At 40.1% G+C, this 16,778-nt stretch overlaps 1 protein-coding gene across 2 annotated transcripts in view; it reads left to right on the forward strand.

Moving 5' to 3' along the window:
- TBC1D14 (TBC1 domain family member 14) overlaps nt 1-16,778 on the forward strand; it is a 65,965-nt gene that overhangs the window by 12,749 nt on the left and 36,438 nt on the right. For both annotated transcript variants that reach the window (XM_035324127.1, XM_035324128.1), the window contains exon 3: nt 8,626-8,746. In XM_035324127.1, coding sequence (XP_035180018.1) covers nt 8,626-8,746 — 121 coding nt within the window. The remainder of the gene's footprint in view (nt 1-8,625; nt 8,747-16,778) is intronic.

Consider the following 16,778-nt stretch of genomic DNA (forward strand, 5'->3'; position numbering starts at 1 on the left):
TTTGCTTTTAAACACCTCACGGCTAAACAAGAAATGGTCTTTTAACAAAAGTCCGTGGGTGGATGCAGTGTTTTTTTTTTTTTTTTTTTGACAGAAATAGTGTATGGAGACCGTGGGCTTTCTTGAGCAGGGATAGGCGCTGTTATGCCTCACTTTGGGTAGTCTGAGTTCTGTTAATTACTGAGTTTGCTGATATAGCAAACCAAGAAAAAAATGTGAATTCTTATTTGTGAACTGTTGGTCTCAATTCAGGCATTATTACGTTGATGCTTTAAGGAGGTATCCGTACTAAGCATCTCTACGGAGTTATTAGGTAAAGTACCTCAAAAATTTTCAAGCCATGCTGTAGGAATAAAAAATACAGAAGATAAATCGTAATTCACGCCTTGTCCTGACAGCTGACAGGATAAATGCAAGACCTGGGTACCAACCATGAGGTAAGACAGTGTATTTACATAGTGCTCAGACTTCCCTTCCTGGGCTGTAGCATTTCTGAAACAATCTCAACAGTTTAGGTCCAAAGGAACTTCTGGAGCCCCCTGGTGTAACCTCCTGCTCGGTGCAGGGCTGACTTGTGCACCAGCTCGAGTTGCTCAGAGCCTTGTCCTGCAGCTGTGAGTATATTTGACTCTAGAGTTACCACAGCCTGTTGGGCCAGGATTTACCCACTGCCACTGTGCTTTTTCCTTCCTTTTATCCAGATGGAGTTTACCTTGCAGCAACTTGCTACGTTGCCCATGTGCATCTCAGATAATGGTCATCCAGGCTGAACAAAAGCACCTCTCAGCATCCCTGTTTGTATCTTGTAGGCTTCAGCGCTCAGCCATCAAAGTGGTCATGCGTCTGTGTTCAGTTTTTGCTGCTGAGAGGTCTTCCTGCTGACTCAGGCCCAGCTTCTTGCTTAGGGTGGCATTTCATATATTCATTCAGGTTTTGATTTGTGTGGTAATAGTACTTTAGCTCAATGACACAATCTGCTTTCAGTCTCTGGGGATAGAAGTTTGGGTTATTCTGATAACGTTGGAATACCTGGGAATTTTGCCAACTAGAAGAGAACCGTTATGTGTAGTTGATTGAATTGAATGGTTTGAACTTGGAGCCAAATGTTGCTTCTGCATGGCAGTCCCAACTTGCAGAAGCTCCTGTTTCTGAGAAGTCCCCAGAATTTGCCTGGTAAATTAGCACTGCACATCATCCACGTGCAAAATAGTTCTTGGTTTGCTACAGCCAGTCTTTACTACTAAACGTTCAGGATTAGCTTCACTTACCTTTTCTTGTCTTCAACACTTGAGTACAGGCAGCTCTGCTTTGTGTTCTTCTGAACCGAAGGGTACCCTCCAAGAGAAACAGGTAAACATAGGACATTGTAGTCTTCTTGATAAATAGTTTAAATGCTGCTTTTTTGTTTTTGTTTTTGGAAAACTTCATTTATAAAATTTGTTAGGGATTTATAAAACATTTGTCAGGGACTTTTCTAGACTGCCTGGCTCTACTTCCATTGGATTGTTTTGGTGTCCGTGAGATAAATTTCTTCAAACACGGCTTTTGTATGTGATTTTGGAATCTTACTCAAAAGCCTGACTTATAACTTGTCAGAGATTCTTTACCGTAGCCAAAATACTTGGATATTTTGGGATGATACCGTATTTTTTTGACAAGTTCACGTTTGCAAAACCTACTGTGATGGAGAGGCGATCTGTGATTGGGAAGGTTGAATGTGAGAGCCAACAGTGACGGCCTTGAGTGAAGTATTTCCAGAAACCATTGTTACCTGGTCATGGGTACCAGATGCTGACTTACGTGCTCCTAAGAATAGATTTAGGGCCCCTTAGGGCATTTGAGTAGTTTTTTAATAAGATCTTTTTATCACGTCCTTCAGTTTCCTAGCCATCATGAGCTATGTGTATGAGTCTTGTTCCTCTCTGATCAGGTAACCAAAATTGTTATGATTACAATGTGTTGCTGATTTTTCAGAGTAGTTTGTTTTCTCTGCCTCTGAAAATATTGAAGTGGCTAGAATGCAAACTTCTAGAGGTGAGAATGTGTTGTTTTTTTTTTTTCCCTCAATTAATTGAGGGTGAACTATGTAGGGTATAATTAGCAAGAATACAGAAGGTTACTGAAAGATGAGAAGAAAACAAATATTAAACCTATTGCCCAAATTCCATAATGGTGTGTGTGTTTCCCAAACAGTGTTAATTGAGTTTGTACCATGCCTGGAAAGATGGCTGGGCACTTTTCCTCACTCTTCAACAAATAGTTAATAAAATTTCTCTTAATATATTTTTTGCTTCATAGGTGCTGTGCATTGCTTAAAATGCCCTGTTTCAATGTAGGTTTCTGGATGCCTTGTGGAATAACCTCTCTGGAGACATCTCTTTTACACTGTGCTTATGTGCTCAACATGTGGGTTTACCTAGCTCTCACGACCAGTATCTCCTTACTGTACAGCTCTTTAGAAAGCCCGTTGTGCACTCCGGTTTGACGGCATTTGCGTAGACCGAGGGGCTCAAGACCTTCGTGCTCATTCCGCATTTAGTTTGGAGTTATCAGGAAACTTCCTCCAAAATAAACTGAAGGAACTCTGGTTTGCCTCTTTCTTTCCTGCCTCTTAAGAACACATGCAAGTCTGATACTGATTTGAAATTGTTTTTGAAGATAATTTTGTCCTACAAAGTCTGAACCTTCTGAACTTATCTTTCATCTGCTCTCCTCAAGAGGCTGGTAAGTTCTTCCAGTTGTTCATTCACATGACTACTCTAATTGTTTTGTCTTCTGAAAATAACCTACTTCTTAATTGGAAGACTAATTGACATCTGAATGTGAGCATGCTTTGTGAGAACAGGAAATGTATGCGTTTTTAACACTCATAACAAAAAGTTACTTGCTCTTACAATCATTCTGGGTAAAAGCTGGTAACAAACAGCATCGGTGCGTGTGTGGGTTGGGTCAGTGTGCCTCTAGGTAGTCCTCAGGCTGGTTTATTTACAGCATCTGTCTTTTTAAAAGTAAGCAACCCATTAAAACACGAGTACACTTGCAAATATGATCACTATGCTAGGTCAGTGTTGAAGAAGTCTGCCACAGAGCAGCACATGCTGTCTCCCTCTTCTTCTCCACCTAACAGTTGTTCCGTGCTGAATGCCAGTGTGGTCTTTAGAGGTTCATCTGAGGAGCTGTGTGAAAGTATTACCAGCAAAACAGTTAAAAATTATCAATGCCAGACTTCCTGGAGACCCCAAATACTCTAATCAGGAAACTCCTAAGCTCCTCTACCCTTTTATTTCAGGCAACTGGTGTGTCTTGGAGTTCTGGGGAAAACATCTGTGTATGTGCCTGGCAGGTGGCAGTGAGTTTCTGTGTGCCCACCTCGCTGGCTGCCCTCTGCTCTCTGTCCTGCAGGGGCCCAGCCTTTTTTTCCTGTTTTTCCAGTGATCAGAGAATCACTAAGGTTGGAAAAGACCTCCAAGATCATCTGGTCCAACCGTCCTCCTCCCACCAGTATCACCCACTAAACCATGTCCCTGAGCACCATGTCCAACAGTTCCTTGACTCCGGCAGCACTGAACCTCAGAGGTATTTCAGGGGGCCCAGCACAGAGTTTCTCTGGCTAGAGAGGACTTCACGGAGGAGGTTTACAGCAGTCTAAGGTCTGAACCAGATTGGCAACACCAACCATGACAGCACTGTCTGTGCTCCTCTTAGTGGATAGGTTTGTATACTAAACTTGGGGAGAGGTGGGGAGGGATGAATTTTTGGGAGTCAACTTGGTTTAAGCTACTAACCTTGGGTGGGATAAGCCACAGGTGAAAAGGAGAAAATGGCATTCCCAAAAGCTTGTGGGACAGTGCTACAAACTCTTCCTGCAGCAGTAGCTGCTGGCAGTTGTGTGTGCAGGCCTCCTGTCTTAGAAAGAACTGGACAGAAATAGATAAGCTTTCTGCTTTGTGAAGTTTATAAACAAACTTTATAAAGCCTTAACGGGCACTGTGTGAATAAGTTCACTTGGGCCATTTATAGGTGCCCAGTCCCTGGAGGTGCTCAAGGCCAGGTGGGATGGGGCTTTGGGCAGCCAGGGTGGGTGGGAGGTGTCCCTGCCCATGGCAGGAGGGTGGAACTGGGTGGACCTCTTCAAGGTCCCTTCCAACCCAAACCATTCTGTGGTTGATGTGGTTCTAGCGTTTCTCATTTTTTTTGATTGAGGCTTCAGTGTGACCATGACAGCAAAGGGGGCAACAAAACTGCTGGCACTATGTGAATGTGCGGTGTATCTGTATGGCAGCCGTTAAGTAACTTCATCTCAACAGTGCTTATAGAACCCAAGCAAAGTCGTTCTCAAGCTTTACTCGAAAGTAAGGTTTTTGTGACACTGCTGAATGTAGCTGTTAGTAGTACCTTCCACCCTTCCCTGCGAAAGAAGCAGCTGGGCAGGTCAGTCAGCACACAGCAGTGGTGCAGTATGGTCACGGGGAAGAGTTTTGTCTTCTCTCTCGTATTGCAGGATGCTCTTTGTACATAAACACTTATTCGGAAGTTAGAATTAAAATCTCTCCTGTCATCTAACCACAGCTCAATTAAAACAAGGTTAAACACTTATTTGGTGCCAAATTGTGTTTTTAAGGGAATGGTGCAAAAGTAATTTTGTATTTGAAATGAGACCTGTGCTTGGCTTTCCTAAAATAAGCAGCTGCAGACACTTAGCGTAAAAGAGTTCACACGTTGGATAGGAATGCAAATGAAACCCATGGCTCCACGCTAATGATGCAGCAGACGTGATGCATCATGTCAGATATTCCTGCTAATATCCCAGTTGTAAATCAGGATGGGGTGCTCTAATGGTTGTGAAGAAGACAGCGAGACTGAGATAATCATCAGCATGCAATCTTCTTTCCAGGCATGTCAACCCTTTTTACATTTAAGATCTCTAATTAATTTGTGTCTTTGAACAATTGTAATTATTTTTTGAGATCTTTTACACTAGGATTTTTTTTTTTCCCCCCTCTGGAGTGAAAATGGGGTTTCTGTTTTTACTAACAAAGAATTTTTTTGACTTTGTCAATCTTCATTTTCCATTAGCTAGAACCTCATTACTACCTTTGGAGCCAAAGTTTTTGGTGAGTTATATTTGTTCAGGAGTGAGGCTGCTCAGGACTTTTAAGTCTTAGGAGATAAGCACAGGAGGAAAAGAACTCCTTTTTGTGTTACAGTAGCAGACAAATGAAAGTTTTTGCTATAAATTATTTGTGCGATATATATGGCAAAAATCATACCTTCCTTCCACTCAAGTAATGGTTTTATCATGACCCTACGGTGACGTTCTGATTGATTGCAAAGTTCTGCATACATTGGGCTAAAGAACATTTTATAGTATTTCTTTTTTCTCTAAGTTTTCTAAAATGATCTGCAAAGTGAGCAGCATCCCTTCTGCTCCTCCCATGCCAGCTCCACTGCCATGTGGCTTACCTTTGCCTTGTTCCCTTCGGGGACGGATCAGGATTTACCAGCGCTGGGTGTCCTCAGTCAAAACAAGAACAGGTTGTAGGTTACAGTTGTACGTCTGATTGTGCCAGTTTGCTGCTCCTGATAACGCGCTGTCTTTTGGAAGTTTGGGTGCTGCCTGGAGCTTGTGAAGAGTGTGTGAAGAGCCTGGACACCAGCAAAGCATCAGGACTTCAGTGTAGGCAGAGAGCAGGGAAAAGACAAAAGGGCAGAGTAAAGAGTAAGTTGCTCTGGTCAGAGTGGGGAATACATGTTGACCATGCACGGTGCTTTCATTTCAATTTTTTTTAATTAAAAAAAAATGAACTGGAAATCACTGATGTTGTAAAGAGAGGAAGAGATGGCTGGTGCCCTGGCAGTCATGCAGCGGGAACAGTGAGCTGAACAAGTATCACGCCATCTGCTAGATGAGCAGTAGAAGAGATTACTTAGTAAGATGCTCCCTCTAAAGGGAAGAGAGATAGTATTAATGAATTGATTCAAAGCAAGGATGTGAGATCAACTCAGAGCAGCACTTCCAGCTGAGGGTTATTATACTTTATCATCCCAATTCATCTTTATTTTGCCCTGAATATAATGAGGTATTGTAGCTTGCTGCCCTTCGTAAAATCCTTCAAAGGAGAATGGGAGGATTGGTGCTTGCATAGACGTTTGCTAGAAACCTCTAGTGTGAGTAGATAGGGAGAGAAAATTGCCTGCTAGTCTTTTAATTGCCTTATTTTTGCAGTTCTAATGAACTGTGCTGAAAGGCTTTTTCTTGCAAAAAGGGATTTAAATGTGCACAGTGCTGTCACACAGGTGTGAGCCCTGTGTGGCTCTCAGCTGTGCCCGATGCTGGAAGTTGGAGTTTTCTCTGCAGATGGCTTGTAGGTTTGTAGTCCTGAATTGAGTTTGTTTGCTTTGCAAGTAGTAACAACCTCTTAGCAAGAACAACCAACCTGTCTATCATTTATTGCCTGCATTGATTTTGGTGATGGAATTTGTCATGTTTTCCTTCAAAATCTTTTTAATTTCAGATATATTTTAGAACTTGCTTGAAATTTCTTCATTTTAAGTTAACTGAACAAAGAAACAAAAAACACGTGCACCCTCACATCTGTCCCTCCTTACTCTTTATTTCTGTGGCAGCTGTCTCAGACGATCCTGTAAGTTCATCATCTCAGGCTGTCATGTATATGAACTTGGGGTGGGGTGAAGAGAGCTTTCATTGAAGCTGTTGTTATGCCAGTCTCTTTTTCCCAGTGCTAGCAGTTGAAGGAGTAGTAGCGTAGCTGAATTTGCTGATTAACGCTCTAATTAGCTTATAAATCTTTAAGTAGCATTAGAACTTCAACAATGAAATACTGGAGACCTTCATAACTGCGTTGTAGTTTTAGTTGTAGAGACAAAGCAAATCTTTGGAGTTGATCCAGTACTTTACCCACAGAATTATGATTTCATGTTTTGGGGGGAAAAAAAAGTGAGGGGGATGCTGGTAGGTTTGTGCTTCCCTGGCTGTTTCCCCTACATCTTTATCTGATTTCTTTATTTTATGTCACGAGGTGGGGGAGGCTAAATTGGGTTTGTAGAAGCGTAGTTACTCTTGCTCCTTTGCTTTGCCATCAGCAGTTACTGCGTTGTGTGATTTCTGTACCTAAGCACCTTGGTCTTATCTTTTAATATGATAATCTGTTCCTGGTCTGGGTTTCAAGGTAACCGTACCCTTGTGATATTGAAGCATGTGATCATTTGTGTAAATACAGGCATATTGAAGGATGGCAGCGCACCCTACTAACTTTATAAAATACGTTCCGGTGCACTATTGATGCTTGTGCCTTGATTGTTTTCCTCCTATTAAACATTTCTCCTGTGTTATCTCTGCCGGTGTATTTATGATATTGTTCGTGTTAGCTGATCCTAGGTGGCCAAGAAAAATAACTTGTTTTTTGTCTGTATCTTTCCTATTGCGGACTTGTGTTCAGCCCATTTAGAACATGATGTTCGATACAGTTTTATTTCCCAAACTGCCACGCTTTATGAATAAGAAACAATCTGTACTTGCAGGGGTCAGCCCATGGGGTATTAAGGTGGTAATTGGAAGTGAGGAGAAACAATAGTGCTAGACTGGAAGCATCTGTGCTAGGAAGGTGCTGTAGCTGTGTGCTGATGGAAGTAGTGAAAAAGCTTTTGTCTCATTTGAATAGTTTTATTTTCAGTTTAAATGGAGGAATGAAAATCTACACAGCTTGTTGGGGGGGGGGGAGGGGGAGGGAACATCTCACACCTTCTGGTACTAAACTTAACTAACCTTGACTTTGCTGAATATTTGCTGGACTAGACGGTGGGACAAAAGGGAATCCTCATTTTAATAACCCCGTGGGTGTGGAGTGTCTGCTGTGCTCCTGGGGGAGCCGGGAGGGCTGCTCTCTACCAGCTGCCTCGTTTGGGAAGAACATAGCTGTGGTGAGGACACACCAGTTTGGCACATCGCTTTGTGATTTAAAAACTAACAGCCTCAATAAAAACAAGTTAACTTTCAATGGCTTCTAGTTTTGTTTTATCTAAAACTTGGCCAATTTCCCTTTGCTCCTTTGTGTCAGCAGTTGGTCCTGTCTGGCTTCAGACAGCATAAGCTGGCTGAGATGTTTCAGAGAGACTTCAGAATTAATGTGTTTTGATAGCTGCTTTTAATTTTATTCAGGAAAAAACAATCTGAACAATCTTTTATCAGAGTGGATCAAATACAGTAAAAGGCTGCTATGTCTGCAACCTTTTTTGTGATTTTTGGGTAGTAATCTGTTGAAACAGGTGGGTAGGGAATGTTGACACAGCAAGAGATTGAGCTTCTTAGTCTTACTTTAAAACGCTGAGGTTGAGGGATGTAGACGAAGGCTAAATAGAACACTGCTTTCAGAAAGTTCCAAATAAACTTATTTATCTACTAAAAATTCTTATTTAACTAAGTTGGTTGCCATATGGTGGCAATGCTGCATAATGTATCACTGGAGGATGAGAATCAGCCCCTGCCACCACAAACACAAGAGAAGCTTGTGTAGTTGGGATAAATGAGGTTGGCAAATTATCTATCCTTCTGTTTATTGTAATTAATCAACCCTTTTTCTTAATCAAACTTTTGTTTTTTTGTAGGAATTTGTTTACCAGAAAGCAAAGTGCAAGACTTGAAAAACAAAATGATGTGGGATGGAAGTTGTTTGGAAAAGTACCCATCAGAGAAACCTCACAGAAAGATCCCCAAAAAATGCAAAAGGTATTTGTTTAACTCTACATTAGGATTAGCAGTGAACGTAGACTAGAGATAAGTTTATGATGTGTGTATATGACTGTGAAGCCCGTTTGTTTGAGGAGTTGCACCTAATTTATAATAATCTGACAATATAAAAGATGGGTTTTGTTAGATTTTTTTAAATTTCCATGATAACACAGAGTGCCGTTCAAAAGAATGTGTTCTACATAGTTTTAAAATTGGGTACCCTGCGTAAATTATGCCGTTTTGGTATAAAACATTTCATGTGAAGATTCAAAGTATGTGAATGCATATCTGTTTATAATCAGACTTGTTAGGTATTTTGAATATCTTCTGGTTTTCCTTACCTTTATTCAAGTTTTCACTGGTTTGTAGCCTTTGTGTCATGCACCTTTCCATATATAACATTCTATTTGAAGGAAAATTGTGTTTTGTTGGGCCTTGGTTTATTTGTGCTTCAAATCTAATTAAAATTCATGAACTCAGGTTAGCGTCAATGTGGTAGAGTGCCAGAAAAATCCTGTTGGAGTGCTGTTTTCACCCATTGTTTTCTGAAGTGCTTGCTATTGCCAGTTGAAACTTTCTAGGCATGGGCTTTTCTGAAAACCCAGTTACTGACTTGAAATGTTGCAAAAATGTAATACGGCTCTGGAGAAATGAGTGGAATAAAACCTTTTCTTTCCTAGCAGAGTGTAGTTCAGAAGAAAGTGTGTATTGAAATTGTTAATTGAAGTGATTCCTTGGAGAGGGAAATCTTTAGAAGCATCAGAAACCCCAAGGAAAGGAAACCCCAGGTTTTTTCACTATCTTCATTGCTGCTTCACTAGTGGTAGCATTGATTTGTATTGTACATGATGCTTGTGTTTATAAGTAGTAAGTTTTTAAATCAATCTTTTGTCTACTTTTAGACAGATGGGGGGGGGAGTCAAGAGATTAAAAAGAAACTTTTCAGGTCATCCTTATTGTGTCACAAGCGAATAAAAATAGTGAAAGCCCTTTTCTCCTTCTTTGCATATTACTTCTAAGCTACAGTAACATTTTGGAAAATGTACCAACATGTAAGAGGATTGGTTTGACTGCAGATAATCCAAGCACGTAGACAATCAAACAACCGTTCCCATGGGGAAAGTTCTGCTGAAATCCAGCTATGTGGCCAGTAATTCATGATCTGCTCTTTCTGTAAGAAGAAAATCTCTTCCTTTTAGCTTTCTTGCTTCATCTGGGAATGTAGGTTGATATTGTATGTGCTTGGGATTTTATTGATTTATTTATTTTTTGTATTACATCAGTATTGGAAGCTTCATATTGTCACTTGTTCAGACCATTGTGGCAGTGAGGAGGTTTACACGGAGAGAGAACACGTAGCTAGAACTTCAAAACCAGCTGCTGTGTATGAAAAGAGAGTGCTTATTTGAACAACTGTGCTGCTCAATTTAGGTGAAGTGCTCTGGAAATCTGTGAGTCTCGTGACTGTTCTTAGCTGTATTTAGGCTTTTAGTTTAAGAGGAGCTATAGCACCTTTTTGAAATGTTCACTACGATCAACCATTCCGACCTTGTCTACTGACTGTCTTGATACAATTAGCAGTTCCAGAGTGTTCACCAGAGGTTTTTGATGACACCTACAAGAGCTGTACTCCGGCAATAACCACAGTACTCTGACACTGAAGTGTCCTCAGGTTTGGGAAGGGTGCCATGTGCCTTTCTCTCCAGCCTGCCCCTGTCCTTCCTGTTCCAGTTCTCACCTCTGTTGGACATTAACAGGGTACTTGAAATACTTGTTTATTGAGTAAAAGCCTTCTGTTCTTTGGCTGCTCAGACTTGACTTACTGATTCATTCAAGGAAAAAAAAAGAAGTATATATTCATCCCATGGAGCCTAGGAGTCTTCCTGCATGTTGTTTGTTCAGTGATGTTACTGTCTATGTGGTGAAATACTCATTAGCCCACAGATCTGGGACTCAATCTGTGTGGCTATGGAAGCTATTGAGTTGCTATTAGCAAAATCTTGGTCTAAGGTAATTCTGAAAGGCAAGATAAAGGAAAGGTGATACGTTCTTCATTCTGTTTTTTACTTCATTCTGACTTACCCACCTTAAAACTCAAAAACAAACGCTCAAGATGTATCTAACTTTAAACTATTAAAAGTCCTTTGATTATTAAAGATGCCACAAAATTGCCTGACTGTGTTAGTAACTGCAGTTACCAATTTACAGTTATCAGTCCTCAAATGTAATGTAGCTAGGGAAATCAATCTGATCACACTTGCTTGGTATGAAGCTCCTTGTGCACAGGAACTAAGGTGACTGAGTCATCGAGCTGCAGTTTCTCAAGTCAGCTTCTTCTGCTTCTAGACAGGCATCAAAGAAATCCTTTGTGCCAGGTCAGCTGGTCAGAGCCCTGTGACTTCGCTGGTATGGTCATGGTTCCATCCTTTCATACCTCTAGTATATGGGTGAAACATGATTTTTTTTTTTCTCCCAGAATGAGATGAACGAAGTTAACTGCAGGCGTAGTCTTCTGAAAAATAGAATGGTCCGTTTGTGTGTACATTTTTTGAACTTATACATGAAGGGAGCAAGCTTTAAAAACACTCTTATTGTACATATCTCATCTGGGATTGAAAGAAATGTGCAGGAAAGGAGTTGCAAGATTTGTGTATAAAGTATGGAAAAAAAATAATTGAACTGTGAAACACTTAACATAGTTAATAGACTCACCAGGTCTTCCTGCCTTCTATTTATAAAATAAATAGATGATGAAAACTCCAGACCCTCAAACTTTAGTTGCAGTTCACAAGTTAGACGTTGTTATCCTGCACCTAAAGGAGGCTGTACTCGTATGGCTGATCTACGAACGCTGTGTAAGAAGTAACATTCTTTTCCCGTGACCAAAAGAACGGTCAGGCAGGTTTTGAGCATGCAACGCTTTTTCTCCAGTCCTATAAAAACTCCTCTAACAGTACTCGCTTGTTTTACTAGTGCATGTAAGGCGCAGGATCACACTCCGTTTTGATGATAGGGGAATGAAAATCAGTCCAGCGATGCTGGTGCTTGCCCTGCTTTTGAGTGCAGACAATATGCACAAATATTACCGTTGGGGTAAGGAACCATTCTGGTCGTAGGCTAAGGCTGGATTCCTTTGCATTGTTGCTGAGAAGTGTTGTACGGTTTTTATCCAGGTAAATGTTTTAAAGCTTAAAAACTGTCAGAACAAGTAATAGCGTCTGAGAAGCTGTAAGTGCATTTACAATGGAGGTTTGCATGCTTCATTTTTTGTGTCAATTAGCTTTAGGAATCCTGCCTGAGCAGAACTGGTTAAGCCAGTTGCATTTATAATAGATGCGTCAAAATGCACGGGAAGTCAGATGACAGTACTTCACTGAGAGCAATAACCAAAGGCAAATTATCTTCCCTAAACAGACCATAAAGCTGAACTTGGCTTTGTGGCCATTGCTTGAAAGAAGGAGCACTTAGCTGTGTTGGTGAATACAGCAGATGTAAACTCCATGGGTTTGCAGCTTTTTTTTTTTATTTTTCAAGACAGTTCACTCACAAACTCTTTTAAAAATATGAGATAACATAAGATTGCATCTTCTCCAAGTATCATTGTCTCCTCTCATGATCAGTCTTCAGGTAATTTGTTGCAGCTGGCCACTGAAAATCTTGCCTATTAAGACTAACGCACAGAGAGGAGTCAGCCCCATTTTAGCTCTATCCTAAGACACATGGCAGTTGTCTTGTCCAAGGAACGGCCTGAATTAAAATATTTATCTCTGTAGTGTCTCATCCCTTTTCTCAAAATCCAATTTTGAATCAGTGTGCAAACTTTTTCCCTTTTCCAAATGTGCTGGGCACATCAATGAAAACAGTTAAATTTAATTTTAACCATATAAATTCCCCTAAGAGCTCAATGGAATTTTGTCATTTTCTTTGAGTACCAATACCATTAAAATCCAGCACATACAACACGAGGCCTTTCAATTAACAATCTTCACGCATGAATGCAGCTCTAAATAGCTTCTGAACTCATTTGATGCCCAGAAACATTATGTATTTGGATTTCTAATGGTAGTTTCTTAACATTAAAAACTAGCTATAGATTTTAACCTTGGGGTTGTCATCTTTCCAAATTTACAAGAGCTTCTATTCTGAAAGCTATAGTACTTCTTTTCATTGGGGGGGGGGGGGGCCCCCCCCCTTTTTTTTTCTCCCATATGTGTAAGGATTCAAATGAATACTGGGGAGTGATTCTTGCTGTGACACCACCAATGATGAAAACAGTGTGCCTGCTGTAGACGTAGTGGAAAACCACAGTGGTTTATGTCTATAAATGTGTGGATAACAAGTTTGTCTGTGCAAGGCTTGAGGAGGAGATTGCAGCTCTGCTGTAGGTACAGCGGCAGCATAAGAGCTTTACAGCCAGGCCTTCTGTAGTTCTTCTTTGATACCAGTAATGAAATTTCCCAACTGGAGACACAAGAACTGTTCTTTAAGAGTGATGTACTAAAAGAGAGTAAATCGACATGATTTACCAACTGTGTTTCTCTTTAATTAGAGTGTGACTATAAGTGGGATCAATATTCCTGCCAATCAAAATCAGTTGTACTTAGGAGGCTCGCTATGTGGTATATAATAAAGTGGAAATCTGGTGAAACGGCTAAATACAGTGCTTGGTGTGTAGGTGATATCTATATGCCTTGATCGGATGAATAGTTAAGCTTGTAACAGTACTGGATGAAAAAATTTTATAAACTGATTTGTGTTTGTTTGTTTTTTAAACTATGGTCCTATCTGATCGTAACTTCTCTGAATCATTTTTTTGGCTTTGCTCTGCAACTCTGTTCCAACTAATAGATCAATGCACCCAGCAGGAATTACTGAAAGGAATGACTGCAACCCATGCTTTAGCCAGACAGTGACAAGAGCTCCTGTTGAGAGCAGGGTGCTTTAACCAGGCAAAACAAAAGAAAGAAACCAAACAAATAAACAAACCCACCAGAGAAGTGCAGAGAGCACTGACTCACGATGTGTGCAAGTTCTCGTGCAGGAGCATTCCAGATGCGTGCAGCGCCATGTGCTAGCTGTCATCACGTGCCCAGCTTCCTCTTGCCCTCTGCTGATGGTGACAGTTGTCTAAAAATACCGAACTTTTCTAAATGTCTATCTTAACATCTTTTCCCTGTGCTCAGATGGTTTGTGCAAGGCCTTTTGAACAGGAAGTGGTTGGCTCAAGCTGGCTGCTGATTCCTGCAGGAGCTAGATTACAGCTCTGGATAGAGCACTGTCTTCTGCTCATACCGAGTTTGTCTGTGGAGGGATCACTGAAGGAATCGTTGTGACTGATGGCTGTAGCTGTTAGTGGTGCAGGGCTTGCGTTTAGACTTGATTCACACTTTAAAGTGCTGTCTTCTACAAACTGCCTAGTGCATTTGTTCCTGTTCCACGGTAGAAGTCCAAGAGTGTGAGTGAGTCACTTCCTGCGTTCTCCTCCTCTGGGCTCGTTTCTACTTGTCATCCGTCAGAAAGGCAGGATTTAGATCTGTCATGGTGTGACTGAGTTCCTTGTTGTTTTTTTTTTAAACAAGGCAACAAATGCAATTGTATTGGAAGAAGGCACAGCTATCCTTGTTAGTCTGAAACTAACCTATGCTCGCTCTTGTTGCAGTCTCTAGAAATAAAGGTGTAACTCTAATTTTCCTGCTAAAGGATTATACCAAAAAACTTGCAAGCTGCCTTAATGCAGTGCTATTCTGTGTCTTTCTTGCTCATCTAGTTCAAAACATTCTGATTTTGTTGTCATATGTAAAGGGAATCTAGTTTTTGTGGAATTCAATAAAAACAAGGAAAGGGAGCTATTAGCTGTATTGCTGTACAAAGAGTGTGTTGCTCTTGTCCTGACTTGAAAATTACCTGCCTCAAACAAATCTAATATTAAACAGAGTAATAGCTTCCATCCGTAGTAAATGAAAGGGTAATTTAATCCTCCAGAAGAATGATTGTTCCTGAGTATTTTAATAATAAAAGAACGTAACATGACCTACCCTAGTATCATAATCTAGCAAACAGTCTAGCTGCCAAAGAGCTTCTTTTGATGCTCCTGGAACCTCCTCCCTTATGTTGTGGAAATGTGAAAGGACAGAATAGTTGTTAAGAGCATGAGGCTAATAGAAAACAGTAGGCCCTGAATATCAGTTGAAGAGTTATGACAAGATACAAGTGTTTTTTGAAAGGAAGTGAGTTTTTTTTTTTTTTTTCCTTTTGCAGTTTTAAAACTCGGTTTTAGTTCTATCAGTAATTAGAGTACCTTAGAAATTGTATTAGTCAAAAGCCCTGGAAGCTTGAGGGATCCTAAATAAGTGTAACGTGGTCTTTGAGGATAGGTATTGGAATAAAGATACTAAATAGGCAGAAGTATAAGCTTTGTTGGTTATTGCAGTGGAAATGTCTGCTGCTAATCTCTACCGAAAGGTCTATTTTAATGCTAGTGTTGAGTTTTAGGGGAAATAGAGTGAGTTTTAAATTGTCCTGCGAGATCATAAAGTTTGTCTTATTTGGAACAGTTATTTTGTAGCCCAAATTGATGCTTAGCAGTAGATGGAATAAATACACATGGCACAAGATTATTTTTAAATGCGAGAAGCATTTCGTGGAAAAATGCTTGCCTGTTGAAGTATGTAGCTCTTTGTCCCTTTCAGGACGTCTGTTACATAGGTGGAAGTTCATTCTCCTTTGTTATTAAATGAGAATCCAACATGTAGCTGGCATTTGTGAGTCTGATAGTGCTTAAACACCTACCTCTTCATGTAACCAGAAGGTTTTTTTCAGCATAGTAACCTTGGAACGAAAGTAGAATTATGTAAAGGAAGAGCCTGGAAATACTGGCACGTTTTTGAATGTTGCATCACAGATGCACTTGGCAAGACGTGACTGTGAAGCAAAGTTGGAGATCAATCCTTAAAAGCAGGTGTGTTAGTCTCTAAATATTGTGGGAAAACTGTCCTAACAGGAGACTGGAACTTGCATTGCTAAAATGTAAAATTAATTGGGAAAGCTTTAGTAGACTTCAATATGTGTTTTTTTTTTTTTTTTTTTTTTTTTTCCCCTGTTAAACAGAAGCAAGCTCCCAAGAAACCTAATCCAAAGGTTTTCTTTGTTTCTGTTCCCATTTATACATTTCAAACTTCATCTAAAATTAAAGAATGGGGGTTGGGAGAGGTGAAGGTTTTGAAAAGTTTGTCTTTCCATGCTCACTAGCAAAAACAAATAAAGCTGATGTTCTATGGCTGTGCAAAGTGAATGGAGTTACTGTATGGGTGTTAGTGGAAACCTGGAAGGAACAGGTGTCAGGATTTAAAAACAAACAGGGGGAAAAAAAAAAGGTACTTTTTTCCTTAAGTGTCTTTCTGAAGGAAAATTGGGAAAATACTTCAAGTTTTACATTCTCATTTTCTCCTTCTCTATCAGAGGACACTTGATCAGTTTTTTTTCTGTGTGATTCTATTACACGTATTTTGTACCTATTAGTAACTTCCACATCAGAATTTTGTTTTGCTGTGTTGTGAAGCTCTCTTTAGCATGACAAGGTTCAGTGGAAATATCCACGCATACTGAAGCCTCCAAATAGCCATCGATTTAAGATAGGTTATGAAAGTATGTTGCCTTCCTTCATGTACTTTATTTATATATTAGGGTGTACCCTTAAAAATCTCTTCTCCTCAAACCTGAACCTTGAGCTACAAAAAATAAACATTAAAAAAAAAAAAAAACTTACATGTTGATATTTTCTGTAAAATTAAATAAAGGTGCAGGAGTCTTCCAACCAAATGGATGATGAAAGATACTGTGAAGCATGCCATCAATGGGGAATGCAAAAGAAGCTTTTATTAAGCACGTAAGAAGTTGATACCAGGAACTGCTTCAAGGGTAGTTTCAGGATTTAGATAGCAAGAATGTACAAAAACCACTTGAAGTAGCTTTAGTGCCTTGCTTTTCTGCCCTTTTTTAAGGGCAGACAAGTATAAAACTCAAAAAGGTC

The sequence above is a fragment of the Oxyura jamaicensis genome, chromosome 4 (assembly GCF_011077185.1).
Source record: "Oxyura jamaicensis isolate SHBP4307 breed ruddy duck chromosome 4, BPBGC_Ojam_1.0, whole genome shotgun sequence".
Lineage (NCBI taxonomy): Eukaryota > Metazoa > Chordata > Aves > Anseriformes > Anatidae > Oxyura > Oxyura jamaicensis.